This window comes from Manacus candei, unplaced genomic scaffold (genome assembly GCF_025592945.1).
Source record: "Manacus candei isolate 608988 ecotype Guabito, Panama unplaced genomic scaffold, ASM2559294v1 h1tg000002l, whole genome shotgun sequence".
NCBI lineage: Eukaryota > Metazoa > Chordata > Aves > Passeriformes > Pipridae > Manacus > Manacus candei.
The window spans coordinates 6,838,566-6,854,845 of record NW_026138050.1 but is presented as its reverse complement, the minus strand read 5'-3'; the positions used below and the strand labels follow the sequence as shown (position 1 = coordinate 6,854,845).

Sequence of the window (16,280 nt, the reverse complement as noted above, 5' to 3'; positions counted from 1 at the left end):
TTCTGGTCAGCAAGAAAAAACTCTGAACATTAATTATTAACTTTAGTCTTCTAAAATATAAGGTACCACAGCTTCTCTACTGTCTATGGTAGTAGTTTAAGGCCGTGTAATACATAGGTAAGGTGAGATTTTTGAGCACATCCACCAATTTTTCATTTGTAAAGGTTTTCTTATCACTTGTTTTTAAAAAGAAAAGAGTGAGTTATTGTGTATACAGCAGATGGAAAAGTAGAATGGCTGAATTTTCTTTAGGCACAAGAAACTTATGAAAAAGCAATGGAAAAGGCTAAAAAGGAGCACGAACGGAACAATGCTTCCCCTTCCATCTTTCCTGAGTACCAGCTCTGGGAAGACCACTGGATTCGGTAAGACTGAATGTAGAACAAGTATTTTACCCTGCAATAGAAGGGAAATACCCTGCTGCTGATTTAAAGAATAAACTTATCTCAGGACTTAGCTCAGATACAGGGAAAACTTAAGGGAATTAAATAAACTGGTTTTTATTCCCTTAACAGAGCCTCAGAAGTGATATGCCTGAATTGCTATAAAAATGTAATTTGTTATTGGTGGAAAAAGACTGGAGTTAAAATTTGTTTTTCCTATTTAAAATGGTTGTTCTGAGACACACAAAATGCAGCTTTTCCCTGTTCACAGATTTCTATATTATAACTGGTAATAAATAAATTAAAAAAAAAATCTTCCCATCTGGATAAAACTTTTGCAGTGCTTGCAAAGCTGCTTGTAGACAAACAAATATGCAGATAACATTCTGATATGCAACATCTGTAGTCAGTTTTATTGAAATTTTGGGGGTTTTTTTGTAACCAAATTGACACTGCTTTTGATTTTCTTAGTTGTTCAAAAGAACTGAACCAGTGGGAGCCTTTGACAGAGTATGGCCAGTCAAAAGGTCATATAAATCCTTACCTCGTGTTGAAGTGTGCATGGAGGGTCTCAAACTGGATTGCTATGAAGGAGGCTCTGGTGCAGGTGAGTGGGGGCTTTTTATGCTCATGTTTAGTTTCTCCTCATCCTCTCTTAGGTATCTTCCCAACTCTTTTAAGAGCCATTCCATGTGAATAAAGTGGTGATTATTGTTCTTGAAGCTGCTATAAAAAGCCAGGCCATACAACCATCTTGGGCTTCCTGTGGCAAATGACAGATTTCTGTGTTGGAGTCACCACTGGATTGTCTGGGATTCTTTTTAACATTGTATGTGGTGTTGCTGTTCTATAAAAGATGGATAATGTTGGGGGATTTTTGTTTTGGTTTGTTTTTTCTTGGCTGTGTTTTTTTTTATTTAATTTTAAGGAAATACATCCTCTTTTCATGGTAGGTAGAGTTGTTCATTTGTGCTTCGTTAATATAGAAACACAAACCAGATGTAGAACTGAAATCTGAAAGGTGAGAATACTGCATTAAATCACAAGTGGAAAGGAGCTTGCTGTGACATTACTGGAGTTACTCTGCTAAAGATGCCAGAATTTGCAATAAGGGGGTGAATTGCATATTTAACATACAATTTTACTGGCAGAGCTCTGAGCAAAGCCTTAGGCTGTGTTTTCTTATGTTGCAGGGAGTGAACCAGAACAATTAGTCCTTCAGTTAAATAGAGTTTATTATTTCATCAGTACTGTTTAAGTTTTGAACCAATACTTACCAGTTAATAGTGTTACACATCAAATTGACAGTTGGCTGTATAGTGTCATAAAATTTGGAAAAGATACAACATGATTATGGAAAATGCTGAGCATCCTTTAATTCCAGTATCTTGCAGAGTTAAGTTTCTATATGTAAAATATTCCAGCCAGTTGCTTCATTGTGACAACTTAGTCTCTCATGAGAAATATGAGAGTTGTGTGTCTCTCTTACTTCCTTCAAAATCTGGCTGAATTATGCATTTTTTTTAAAAATGTAGTTATGTTTATTCTGCTGTGACACTTTCTTTTGTCAGAGGGGAAAATAAGTGGATGCAATCAGTATGTTTTGCTTTAAAGGCTAAACTGTGAAAACCATAAAAGTTATTACATTGATTAAAGGTAGTGTTGTCTTTTGATGGAACCTAAGTTAAGGGGGTTCCAACCATTGCTGCATTTGAAATGGTATTTTTTTATGTTTGTAGTACTGATGGTTCAAATTAAATAGGTGTCTCTAAATATGGATTTTATCATTTATCAGCCCATGTGAAGCCAAATCTGTAAGTACCAAGCTGTATATGCAACAAAAATTTTCTTTAGGGTACTATTTACGTTTTGATTAACTTCTTTTGTTCTTATAACTTTTGGTATTTTGTGTGTTATTTAAGTGTGCAGCTTCAGAGGCTAATTTTAAAAATAAGTTTATTTGAGAAGCTTTTAAAGGCTAAAATAAGAATTGTATTGTACAGTGTGTTATAAACCTTGAGCTCGAACAGAATAAGATAGATCATGTCTGACAGGTTCTGGGTTTGGAGAATTGCAAGTTGAGTGGAAGTGCCAACCTCGAGTAAGTGCTGATGTGCTCTAGCTGCAGTTATATTAAATGAGGTATTTTCAGTAATGAGACATTTACTAAATGACTAAGGAGAAGGTGCTGCTGAAGCCATAAATGGAGCTTTTGTGGCTCTACTCAGGTTCTTGTGAAAGTGTCAGGACACGTTTGCATAAATATTAGGATCTGGAAGAATAATTGATTCTATGCTGCTGTACTCACTACTCCAATTCTATTGATATTCCTTAACATGGCTGTTTTTTATCAAGTTCCATGGTTGATTCACAAGAAAGGCCAGAAAGAATGGCAAATATCCATCAGTTTTCATAAATCTTTGTGAAAGATTTTTAATAATCTACCCATTAATGTTGAGCTATTAAAACAGCAAGTAGCCTTTGATAGGACCCAAGACTCATTTCCATTTGCTCACATTGCCATTGTGTTTAATGATGCAGTAGATAATGTAATAAAGAAAGAGATTGTTTTCACTGTGTAAGTGTAAGGTTGCTACCTGGCAGTTTCTCTTTGCTGGCTCAGGTGTAAAAGTCAGCTGAGGATTACAGAAATAACAATTGCAGTGGTTACCATACAGTATATCAACAACAGGGTAATGCAGAGGGATTTCTGGGTTGCACATCAAACCATAAAGGGCGTGATGTAAAGCAGAAGAAAGAGGAGTGGAAAAGTTGTAGATTAAAAACCTGCAGTGTCAGTTGGTGAGCACTGGCTCAGTGCAAGTTTATTGTAAAATGCTCACAGAATTTAGGTGCTGGACAATTCAGGTGCCTTGCTGAGTTTAGTTGCCATATTTCTACTGTTCCAAGATTTAAGAAAGTGGTTTAAAATTATTTTTTAAATTATTTTAGCACTGTAACTTGACTTTGCACCTGTGCTCAGCAATTAACATAAATGGGAAGGTTAGTTGTAGATTACTTGAAAAAACACTAGCTGTTTATTTTCATAAACTAAGCAATGCCCTAGAGCAGACAGTAGGGAGTATAATGCTGCATAATGTGCTGACAGGAAGGGACAGGATCTTTTTAAGTGAGAAGCTGATGTTACTTGTTCTGGAGCCCCTGAAGCATTGCAGAGGTAGTGTGTGTTGTTTTATCTGCTGAGAAGCATCTTTTTTGCTTTTTACAAGGTGAATTGGTTTGCTGTGAGCTTCCTGCTCCTGTGGCAGGGCTGCTCTCACTGCTCAGCTGCCTTGAGCTGCACTACAGTTGTCGGTGTAAAAACACCCCAAGAGCAGGTTGGACCCAGGCACTTCTACTCTTGGGCAGAACTGGCAATTTATTTGCCAGCCTGCCCTTGCCAGTAACATTAGGAGAGGTGAAACTCCTCTAGTGACATAAATATTGATGCTTTAACCTGATATTTTTAGAAAACAAGATAATATTGATAAACATCAAAACTGTTTGTTTAAGAAGGCTTTTAAAAAAGTCATTTAACTGTTTGAGTACGAATGAGCTTTACCAGATACCATCTTATTACCAGGTGGAGCTGAGCTGCCCAAAAGAGATGGCCTGGAAAGTGAACATGTACAGAGGGTACCTGGCAATCTGCCACCCTGAGGAGCAGCAGCTGAACTTCATCGAGCGGCTGGTGGAGATGGCGAGCAGCTTGGCCATCCGGGAATGGAGGAGGCTTCCTCACGTGGTCTCACACGTTCACACCCCCCTTCTCCAGGTAAGAGAGAAAAGGCCAGTTGTTTTCCAGCAACAGGTTTGAGAACTTTTATTAACTATGAGTGTAAAATATTTTAGTCGATAGTTTTTTTTCAGAATGGTATTTTTTTGATTAAAACATGCAGAGTGCGTGTTTTACTTTTTTTTTTCAGTGTACTTGTTACTAAGAGTTCGTGAGAAATTGGGACCATTTTTTTTTTTTTTAAGACCTCCAGAAATACTTTTGGGAAGCTGCTGGCACAATTCTGGTTATATGGAATATGCAGTTTAATTATTATGTGAAATGAAATAACGTGCATTGCATGGTGAAAAATGTATGGGATGTGTCCATTGCAACTTTCATACATATGTTGCCATAACAAAAATGGACTTTGGTTTTTCCTTTTGAAATGTGTAAAATATCAACATGCTGTTGTTTTGTCTTGGATTTAATGATGTAAATAATTCATCTTACAACTGTAAGAGAAGACTTTTTGAGAGTAGATATTATTGCCAAATTGAACTTAATGGAAGTAGGTGCCTAAATCCATCTTTAAAAAATTGAATTTGGCCTTGAGTTGCTTTCAGCAGCTTCTTGAAAATGAACCTTGTGTCCTCTGACTTGTGTGATACAGCTGGAGCCAGTGTGGAAGTGGGGCTGGGGCAGGATTGTGCTTGGCTGTGTGGGGTCTGGGCAGAACATGCTATTCATTTCTCATTTAAGCTGACTTTGTCCCTGTTTAAGTGTCCTATAAACATATACCTGATGAAGATTAGATCTTGTTCGTGTGGAGGAAACCTTTCATCCCCAGGGGAGCAATTATAGAATATCTCAGTGCAACATTATCTGAAATTTCATAACAGGGATGCATTTCTTGAAGGGCCATTGCTCAGAACTATGAATGAACCTGTAGAAGTGCAGAGGACCTTGATTTCTGAGTTCTCTTTGATATAGTGGCTTCTATAATTCTGTTTAAAATGGATAGTTTCACCCTGTGTGTCATGCTAGGTGTGATTCATAAGTAAGTAGTCTACACTATCTAAGAAGGTACCTCTGGTAAAATTACCTCTACTAAAACTACCTCCCACAGCAACTCATACCTTGGAATTTTTATAAGTGGATGCATCAGATAAAGTGAATGAATATGGAAGTTTTCTCCATATTCAGAGAAAGTTGTCAAGTAAATAGGTTCAGTTTGTGAGCTCAGAAAGAGGCTTCTTGATGAATTTAATTCCTTCCTACTAAGTTTTCACACGTACTTCAAGTATTTTTCCCCCACCAAGAATGGCAGCATCTGTAGCATGAAAGAATTAATATTGCTAAATAAAATGCTTTCAGATATCAATTAAAATGAGCTTTTAAAACAATCTAAAATGTATATATCCCTCATGAAGAAATGATAAATTAGTCAGTGACTGACAGAGGTACAAATGCAGGCATGAATTTGCACTGCAGTAATTACTTTTTTTTTAATATCAGATAGTATGTGATTAAATACCCACGAGAAAATTAAATTTATGTGATGAATGGGTGTAGGATGAAGGTTAAGCTATTGTGAGAGCTGATACTGAGATGACTGTAGGAAAATATTACTTTAATTTATTTTGTTTCAAGAGATTTCACTCTGTAAATTCGAACTGCCTTTTTTTTCTCAAATAGTTATCTCATTTAGTTGATTAACAATGAATACAACTGTTATCTGCCAAGTGGTAGCTTAGAGAATACTACATTGGCTTTATTGTACTACAGGTAATTAAATTCCATTAAAGTTTGTGGGCCTTTTCTTCAGGTGGTTGAAGTTTTAACAAACTGTCTGCTGCCTTTAGTAGGTTCGAGACTACTGCCATCTTCTGTTTGTTCCTCTCCTTAATTTGGGGATAGGAGAGGTCAGTGAAAACCTGTTCTAAACTTCAGTAACTTCCCAAAGCTCAGGTCTTTGCAGAATCTAAGTAGCATATCAGGGGCACGTAGATACTGTTTCTCTGGTCATTCAGGCTTCTATCAAGAAGTCAGAGTATCTATCAGTATCTATCAAGTATCAGAGAATCGATACTTAATTTATATTTATATTGTTTAATGTTTTCTAGGCAGCACAGCAAATAATTGAACTTCAAGAAGCAGCCCAAATAAATGCAGGATTGCAACCGACTAATCTGGGGAGGAACAACAGCTTACATGATATGAAGACTGTTGTAAAGACTTGGAGAAACAGGTTACCTATTGTGTCAGATGATTTATCCCACTGGAGCAGCATTTTCATGTGGAGACAACATCATTACCAAGGTAAATCTGCCTGGTCCAGTGTGCATTCATCATAGAATGTTCTAGACATTGTCTGAAATAAGTTCTTGGTTGTTTTTTTTTTTATTTCAACGTACAGGAGTGTTGATTTTGACAAGTTTTTGATTTTACTCAGTTTCCATTTAAGTGTTTCATTACCTTAAGTCATCCATTTCATATGTGTTGCTGTATAAGGTGCCACTGTATGTATAATTTTATTTATAATGACAAACATTTCGTGGTGTATTTCCAGCCATTGTGACTGCCTATGAAAACAGCTCTCAGCATGATCCCAGTTCCAACAATGCCATGTTGGGAGTTCATGCCTCTGCATCAGCAATTATCCAGTATGGAAAGATAGCTCGGAAACAAGGGCTGGTCAACGTGGCGCTGGACATCCTGAGCCGCATCCACACCATTCCGACCGTGCCCATCGTGGATTGCTTCCAGAAGATTCGGCAGCAAGTGAAATGTTATCTGCAGCTGGCTGGAGTCATGGGCAAGAATGAATGTATGCAGGTACAGCAGCTTTAGCACTGCAGGTGTCCTTGGAACTTGTGGGATTACAGGGGCCATGAGATATATTGATTTAAACAGGCTCCCTGTATCCAGGACAGGGGCTGAATTTCCTTGGCCATGTTACGCCCTGCAGGGAGTGGTGTTTTAGTACTGCTGTTATAGTCCAAAGCATTTAATGTCCCCTTTGAACTGAAAACTGTGAATATATTAAAAATAGCTGAACCAAAAGTAAAATGGAAGGATATTTTTTGAAATCTTACAAGATTGATAAATGGAAGGGACTTGAAAAATTAAATTACTTATATAGGAAGAAGCCCCACTACTGCAAGACTAACTGAAGCTCCAAATCAATGCTAAGTGCCTAATTCATGAGTGGTGAATGCTGTCAAACTGAAGTGAAATTGTATGTGTTGAAAGGGGAAAAATGTGATTTCAGGCAAAACCCACTGGCACGTGATCAGCAAATGGACCTTGTAATAAATATAACATAAAATAAATAATATTATAACTTAAAGTGAAAAAGATAACCTGATGAATGTTGTCTATGCGTATTTGTTTTGCATAGGCCAGTGGAAACTTAAAATTGTTTTCAGTCTATTTTTTTTAAATGAAAATTAAATGCTAGAAACTCAGGCTATTTAAATTTCAAGAGAATATTTTGGCACTTTCATCTTAATAAACTCTTCCATTTTAAAAGACTTTTCTCACTAAGACTTATTTAACAGGGTCTTGAAGTTATTGAATCAACCAATCTGAAGTATTTCACCAAGGAGATGACTGCTGAGTTTTATGCACTGAAGGGAATGTTCTTGGCACAGATTAACAAGTGAGTATCTGGCTGGAAGAGGCACCAGCACACAGCTGAGAAAAATGCAGCTGAAGTATTTCAACACAGGGAGCAGAAAAGCTGGTCCATATGTTTCTACCAGCCTAAAATTTGTCACAACTGTATAAGAAAGTAAAAGTATCTGTGAGAGTTTCTTTGCAGTTTGAAGATGTAACAGTTGGTCGTATTTCAAAGTATTGGAGGAAATATCTGGTTAAAGCAAACATTGTGCCAGTTGGATTTTTTCCAGGTTTTATATTTCATGGGATGAGATGGAAGAGGCAGGGAGAATAGGTTTGCCCAATTGATACTTTTTTTTTCTTCTCTTCTTCTGTGAGTGCTTAGAAAAACTGATGTTTAACTGATGTCTTTGTGTAGTTGGCAAATGGAGGTTGCTTTGTTTCTCTCATTTCTGTTTCATTGTCATTGACTGTGTCCCTGTAATAGCTGCAACTGGTCAAGACATGGGGAAATGTGTGGTGATGTAGTTCAGAGTTCTCAGGTAAATCTGGTGTGTGGAATGTGGAAATGGAACATTCATTTCAGATAATTGAATTGAAAAGCCTCATGGTGTGTGTTGGAGACATCTTACACTGCAGCAATTAAACACCTAAGTTCAAGCCTTGCTTTCACACAACGACTTTTGTGATGGTTTTGCTTTATACTGACAGGCATTTTACTGTTTTGAGAAAGATCTCTCTTTAATTCAGTGAACAAATATCTCAGCAGTCAAATTTTGTTTGGCGATGCCAAAAACCCCCTTTCCAATTTCAACAGCTTTTAATATGCCTGGGATTTAATGGCAACATTGCTACGTGTTACATATGGAAGGAATAATTCCTTTACCACTACATTGTGGCCACTTAAGGAATGAAATCCATCAGGTTTTAAGCTGTGCATTGCAACCTCACATAGCAATTTAAGTCAGGAAATGATGAATATCTTCTGTGGATACAAGAGAGAATTTTAAATAGGCAGAATGCAATTACTTTGATGGAGAGTGCAGTGGGCTTTTATATGGTCACAGGCTTAATTTTAGTTGAGGTGTAAAGAGAAGGAAGTGTACCTCCCCCATGCTTTTTAATTTTTTTAAATTCTTGCAGATAAAAGCAGCTAAATTGTCTCTATTCCTTCCTTCAGGATAAAATGGATAAAAGTTTCTGTTTAAAACATGGTTCTGATGTTTTTTAACCTTACCAAAAAATATGCAGGCATGACCATGAGGTGAGGAATTTAAGAAGGTTTCAGCTGGGACCAAGGACAATGTTGAACCTGAAAATGTGACTGTGATTACTTGCGTGTCAACTAAACTGAAGTGAAAGGTCACCTCTGCTCTTGCATCACCCTGTGCTGCCCAGTGGCTGGGCAAGGTGATAGAAACCATTTTAAGAAAGTCATCTGAGGTGTCAAGGATGATGGATTGTAGAGAAGGAGAAAAGAAAACAGAGAAGTTCCCTTTGTAGAGAGGGGAAGCAGTGATACAAAGTCATCCATCAGCTGCTGCTGGGGTAGTTCGCTTCAAAACCTCCATCCGGGGTGCAGGAAGCCTCTGAAAGCAAGGAACATTAATGTAGCCTAGAAACTAATACATGACAGATAAATGTTTTCCTTTTCATAGTTTGGCTCAATAGCTGGTCATTTTAATTAAGTACTATCCTCCAAGCTAATATTTTTGTAATAAAAGTACAGGCAATTTTACAAAAATGAGTCGAACAAGCATTGCATTACTTTTGTATGGTTGATTTCAATGCTTATTCTATAAGGGAGAAATGAGGCTTTCTGTTAATAATGTCTTCATTTCAGTAATGCTTATGGGAGTTTTCTCATCCTTTATTTTTGTGCCTAAAAAGTAACATAGATTCAAGGGCTATATATATTGGGATGAATCATGCCTCATCTTGGACAAGGAACACTTGAGGAAACAGAGAAAACTTCAGAAGTATCAAACAAATAACCTTTTGGTTACCCAGAACTGTGATTAACCTTCAAATTCCTTCACTTTTCCCACTGAAAAAATAAACTGTTACAGCTGTGGGGATGAGGACCTGACTGTTTCCAGAAAATGATTGTAAAATTTTTCACGACTTTGCTGGGAGAGGAGTTAAATAAGATGCAGTTCTCTAAAAGATAACTACTATAACATCTTCCTAATGTCACTTTAGTCCCTTTTTATGTTCAGCAGAGCAGCATTCTTAAATACATTTGCTTCTGCTCCCCTTGTGTTATCATTTGCTCTTCTTACTCCCAGTGTCACTGCTTGAGTTCCCATTGCAGTGCACTGGAAGCTTTTTTCTTTTTTTTTTTTTTAAGGGAGTATCTGGAGATCTTAAACACTTAAATAATTGTTTCCATTATAAAGCATTTACTTCTGTAGGTGCTGAACATCAAGGACTGCAATGACAAAACAGTCATAAGAGACCTTACTAGAGAACTTACACTGAGTACTAAGAAAGTAATTGCCTGCCCTGTCAGAAATCTGATTTCTATAATGTAGTAACTATTTCTTAGCATAAAACTCATATTCTTCCTCGTCACTGTGCAGGTCTGAAGAAGCAAACAAAGCTTTTTCTGCAGCTGTGCAAATGCACGACGTGCTGGTGAAAGCCTGGGCCATGTGGGGGGATTACCTGGAGAACATCTTTGTGAAGGAGAGGCAGCTCCACCTGGGGGTCTCTGCCATCACTTGCTACCTGCACGCCTGCCGGCACCAGAACGAGAGCAAGTCAAGGAAATACTTAGCAAAGGTGAGACCTGGAGGTTTCAAAAAGAATTGGAGCCTTCAGGAAGGGCTGGGATAATGTTCGGTGCCCAAATTTGTGCAATTGGAGAAACAATTACTGAGGGAAAGCTTTCATTTTGGTAGAAAGTCTTCATGGGGCTGCTCTTGGTTGCATGTAACTCATCTGGGGTTTTTTTACTTCATTGAGAAGTCTGGGGTTTCCTGTAGTTGTGGAACTTTTTTGTAGAAGGAAGAGGACAAATCACATCCAGCCTTTTTGCTACATAATGCAGTGAAATACCTGCAGAGAGGCATCCTTTGGTCCTTTAAAAAGTAACATAATTTGAGCTCTTTTAATCGTTACTATGGATAAATAGTATTAACTTTTACCTCAGTATTGCATTTTATTCCAGATAAGCCTTTTCTGTGCATTTTTACTCTGAAATGCAACAAAATTTTGCCCCAAAAAAGCTATTTGTAGTATATGTTGCTCAGTTTGGGGATATTTAATCTCTCTCATGAAGAAAATTAAAAAAATCATAGCAGGCCATGGAAGACAATCTGTTCTGAACATGAAAAAACACAGAAAATACTCTTTGAGATTAAAGGTGACCTCAATAGCACCCTGAAGTTTATTAGTCTCCCTTTTTGGCTGCATAACAATTAATGATTTTTAGTCAATGCTTAATATATTTACATTTAAATTAAACTAGAAAAAGTATCATTAAGGGTGAACTGTTAAAATAATTAACAACACCCAAAGAAATAATCAAGTTCTTGCATCAAGGTTCATTTATCTGAATTGCATATTTTAGGTTCTAGAAACATGCCCTTATTTTCTATCTGCACCTGCAAACAAAACCCAAAGAATTCCTGGAATGTAGTCATGTTCATTTGCTTCTTTCTGTCTTGTTTCATAGCAAGGAGTGCACTTATATTTATTTTTACATCCTTTAAATATTATTTCTAAGGGAAAAAAATAACATTGGCAAAGCATAATGAATGTAAGTTCTTGTGTCTGAGGCAACTTTAACACTTACAAAGACTCCACAGTCATACCAGTAAAATAGCTCTGTGTTTTTCTGCATCATAATGATTGATGTGTCTTAAATTTAAGCACTGAAATTCTCTTGTAGGTTCTTTGGCTGCTGAGTTTTGATGATGATAAGAACACCTTGGCAGATGCAGTGGACAAATATTGTATTGGTGTCCCACCCATCCAGTGGCTGGCCTGGATCCCACAGCTGTTGACGTGCCTGGTTGGCTCAGAGGGCAAACTCCTCCTGAACCTCATCAGTCAGGTGCAGAAGATAATCCCTAATTCTCTATTGGCTGTAATCTTTGTTTTTAGAATGAGATGTCTTGCAACCCCAGTGTGCTCAGCTGTCTTCTGACAGAAAAAAACAGATTTCAACAAGTTGTAGTTGCTTTTTTATTTGTTGAGATCTGTGTAAAATCTTTAGATGTGACTGCTTGCTTAGAAGTTGTACTGTAGTTGGAGCTTAGACTCATAAAAGTCACAGATACTCCTGTTTATCTTGCCTTTAGACTTCGGGTCCGTTGAAGGGATATAAAACTAAAACATACCAAATTTTCTGTGTTACTATTTTAAAACTCTTCAAATAACTTTTTGAACTACAGCGTGAAGCATTTGTGTGTCAGGTTAGTGAGCTGCCATGAATATCATATTACTGAACATTTTGCAAAATTTCTACCTCTTACCTTATCCATTTGGATGAAGAAGGGATCCATGATTTAATAGAATTGTGGCTGGAGAAGCCTCAAACAATGTCTTAAGAAGTGCTCTATCATGGGTAGTGTGAACCATAGTAGACGTGGTTCTTTCCTTTAATAGATACTGAGATTTACAGATTTTAAAGGGGATGCTGGATGTCAACATCTCTTTAGCTTTTTTTCTTTTTTTAATGGAAGCCATAAAATCCTTTTTATTTTTGGGTGCCATTGGTATCCCCTTGCATTAAGTGCTACAATTAGATGGAGTAAGGTTACTCTCTAATGGGCTTTCTTACCAAGTATCGTGGGGCTTGCTGGGAATTGTGGCCTAATTTAAAGACTAACCACTGTCATTATGTCTGTTTTTCTTCCATTATGCACATGAGTAAGATCTTTGAGCTGGCCCAGCTGGTGCTCTGACATTATGCTGTTTTCAGGTTTATTAGGCAATATGATCTGGAAGCCCTAATTAGGTAATGCCTGAACAGTGTGTGTAGGGAGTTATCATTTCATTCTCTTCATGTTTCTGTTACTGAAAAAATCTTTAATTTCCATAAACTGTTATTTAATACAAAGAGCTGATTATTACCAAATTGTACTTATTTACCACACAATCTGTACATGTTGGTGTGATCTGTAGCCAGTATTCCTTGCCTGAGTATATGTGTGTCTCCAAATAGGTGGGAAGAGTCTATCCCCAAGCTGTTTACTTTCCTATCAGGACCCTCTATTTGACCTTGAAGATAGAACAGCGAGAGCGCTACAAAAGTGGTGAGCTTGATCTTGATGAAATTATTTGTGCTCTTTGTAATTTAGTTTTAGTTTGAGTTTCACCTGATTTTACTGAGAAAACAGACTCTCTAGAAAATGTACCAAATCAGCAAGGTTAAGGAAGAAAATTCTTGATAAACTTTGCTTGCATTGATTTGTTTCTGTGAAGTTAAATCTACAGATGGCTTGAGCTGTCTTGAATTTTCTTGTAAAAAATATTCACCAAGAGGACTTTCATCTCCTTCATTTTCCTGTCATCTTAATTGAGAATCAAATGTTCTCTCATGGATATTTATCTTTATAAATTTGTGGAGAAGTAGAAAATTCTTGGTTTATAAATACAGAAGAGCATCACAACCTTCTAAGATGTTCTAGTCTAATTTTCATTGGCAGCATGAACCTTGCAACATTCAATTTGTTTTCAAAGGAACCACGCTTGTAAAATGAATGTCTCCATATTAACTTCTTATGGTGAATTATCAAGTAAAATGAACATCTAAGTTTACACAAAATAAAATCAATATTGACTTTGAGAAATGTTTGGGAAGTGGAGAGAACATTCAGCAACTTGCACAACACCTTTTTTCCCCAAGAACAAATCAAGTTTAGAATAGTTATGTCAAATGATTCCACAGAATTTAGTTGTTCTTTTGTCTCCTAATTTCCTGGGAATCCCAGGAGAGCTGCTTGAAGAACTCTGCCTTCAGTTGTGTGTTCTTTATTACAAAGTGCATTGTTTATTTAATTGCCTTTTTCACTTGAGAATTAGTTCACTAAATTTCTGCATGAGATTTTGCAGGACACTAATTAAATAATGTTTTATTTTTCTTTGGCTGCTCCTTTGCAGAAGGAGGAGGTGCCCACATACCCTAATAATTCATTCACATCCAACAACAGAAGTTTCTGTGCAAAATTCTTGATATTGCCCCACGCACATATATAATAACCAGTAAAATATTTTCCTGTAGGCTCTGCCACAAACTAATGCTTTGTCTGTGGGTTGTGTGAGTTAGTTGGGGTCATCTGATAAAGCAGAGCTCTGTCCTGAATCACTGTCTGACGAAGTTGTCATGCAAGAATGTTCTGTACTAAAAGATACACACTATGACAATTTGTCTGTTGTTGGCATCAGCATATTTATTCTTCAGTTACGTGTGAAAGATCTCCCCAAAAGGGAGGGGAAGGAAATGCCCATAATTCAAATAGTTTGATCCTATATGAAACAATGTCTACCTCAAGAGCATGGATTGGTAATTTAAAAGCCAAGGCTACACACCTCCTGTGGGGCTCTGAGGAGTGTTTATTTTGCTTTAGTATTGAAAGGTCTGTACCATTAAACAGCATTTTTACAGAAGTTTTTCAAAATTCAGATTAATTAACATGATTAATACCTAATGTAAATCTAAAGCCAGTTCTTGGAACAATTTATTTTATTTCATACAGGAACGTATCAAGTTCATGAAAGGTAATTCTTATTTTCTTTTTAATTTTCACTTCCCAGATTCTGGGCAACAGCAGCCAAGTTCAGTTGGGAATCAGTCCCACTCTGCCTCAGACCCTGGGCCAATCCGAGCCACTGCACCAATGTGGAGATGCAGCAGAATTATGCACATGCAGCGGGAATTGCATCCAACACTTTTGTCTTCTCTGGAAGGCATTGTGGATCAGATGGTCTGGTTCAGAGAGAACTGGCATGAAGAGGTATTTGGCTTAAATACACCTTCATATCTGTGTATCGTCTCAGGAAAAGTTAACTGCAAAATATTTATCCATAGTTAATTTTAAGCATTAAAACATAACTATTTGTTTGGATTAGTAAACTGATGTATCTGTAGAACTGACTGTTCTGATTGGAGTTGAAGGGTCTTGGTTATTTCTGGAAGCAGTACAGAGATTTTCCAAAGCTATTAATTTGATGAATGCATCTAGGATTGAAGCTGTTCCTCGTACTAACTGAAACTGTATATTCTTACACTGGGTTTCACAGATACAGTTTCCCTGTGGATCTGGTGCTCTGTGACAGGTTGTGATTATGACCTGAAGTTTGAATTACAACAGAGAGCAGATGGACCTGCCACTCTGACTCTGATTTGCCTCTCAAAGTGTTGGGCTGTTCTGTTCTGCCTAGCTAGAACAGTGTTTATTTGAAGAAGGTTTCCTCATATCACATAATCTTTTCAAGTATCACAAAATATGAAATCTGAAAGTTAGCTGCTGTTGGAAGAGCAAGGTGTCCTTTGTGTTGCAGCATGTCCCCTGCTCAGCTTGTTTGCAGTGCTGGTGAGAATCGGTGCTGTCATTCTGATTGACCCTCTGATGCAATTGAAGAGCAGAGTTTTAAGTAGATGTTTCTGAGAGGATAATTTTACTGCACAAAACGTAGTGCAAGAATAAATATTTGGTGTCAAATCAGAAGGCTTAAATCTTCCTGACTATTTTGCCTCTTTTATTTTTCATCCTTAGGTTCTTAGACAACTGCAACAGGGCCTGGCCAAGTGCTATTCAGTTGCCTTTGAGAAAAGTGGAGCCGTTTCAGATGCCAAAATCACTCCTCATACACTAAATTTCGTCAAGAAGTTAGTCAGCACTTTTGGAGTAGGTCTTGAGAACGTCTCTAATGTGTCCACCATGTTTTCTAGTGCAGCCTCAGAGTCATTAGCTAGGAGAGCACAGGCAACAGCTCAAGATCCCGTGTTCCAGAAATTAAAAGGGCAATTTACAACAGGTAAATGTTTAAAATGTTTTCTTAAATGTTACTTTTAATCTCCAGAGAAATCTCCCTCAGTTCAGCTGTGAAGGCATTCTGCTCTTTTATTCCAATATCTTTCCTGAGAGAAAATTTAGAAAACAGCACCTTTCTGTCATGCACCAAACCTGAAATAGTTTGTTCCAATCTTCTGTGGAGTAATAAAGGTAATTCAAGTGAAAAACAGACATCAACATAGAGAATGAGTATATTGTTGTATTTTTATTACCTAAAGCTGTGGTTTGATCACAGATGTGTTTAAAGATAAGTTAGATTACTTCACTATAATATTTTGCTATTTGCATAGAACTGCCTGCTGGATCTGAGGGACAATAATGATCTCTGCTTTACAATCATGACAGAATTTAATGCAATTTTCACTGCAGAACTCCAAACTGACAGTATTATGTGAGGTCTTTCAAAATAGTCTACTTCTGATGACTAAGATTAGTGTTTTGGATAACTAGATTATAAAAATCCTATTACCCAAATTTACATCATTTGGTAAATTGAATCAATAACTTTAATCAGATCTAATAAAAAAAGAT

The 16,280-nt window shown here is 37.1% G+C and overlaps 1 protein-coding gene across 3 annotated transcripts in view; it reads left to right on the top strand.

Moving 5' to 3' along the window:
* Positions 1 to 16,280, top strand: part of TRRAP (transformation/transcription domain associated protein) — a 75,367-nt gene that overhangs the window by 46,744 nt on the left and 12,343 nt on the right. For all 3 annotated transcript variants that reach the window (XM_051779412.1, XM_051779423.1, XM_051779402.1), the window contains exons 55-65: positions 253 to 365; positions 855 to 990; positions 3,967 to 4,158; positions 6,225 to 6,420; positions 6,671 to 6,936; positions 7,662 to 7,762; positions 10,305 to 10,506; positions 11,618 to 11,782; positions 12,896 to 12,986; positions 14,488 to 14,687; positions 15,450 to 15,711. In XM_051779412.1, the coding sequence (XP_051635372.1) occupies positions 253 to 365; positions 855 to 990; positions 3,967 to 4,158; positions 6,225 to 6,420; positions 6,671 to 6,936; positions 7,662 to 7,762; positions 10,305 to 10,506; positions 11,618 to 11,782; positions 12,896 to 12,986; positions 14,488 to 14,687; positions 15,450 to 15,711 (1,924 nt within the window). The remainder of the gene's footprint in view (positions 1 to 252; positions 366 to 854; positions 991 to 3,966; positions 4,159 to 6,224; positions 6,421 to 6,670; positions 6,937 to 7,661; positions 7,763 to 10,304; positions 10,507 to 11,617; positions 11,783 to 12,895; positions 12,987 to 14,487; positions 14,688 to 15,449; positions 15,712 to 16,280) is intronic.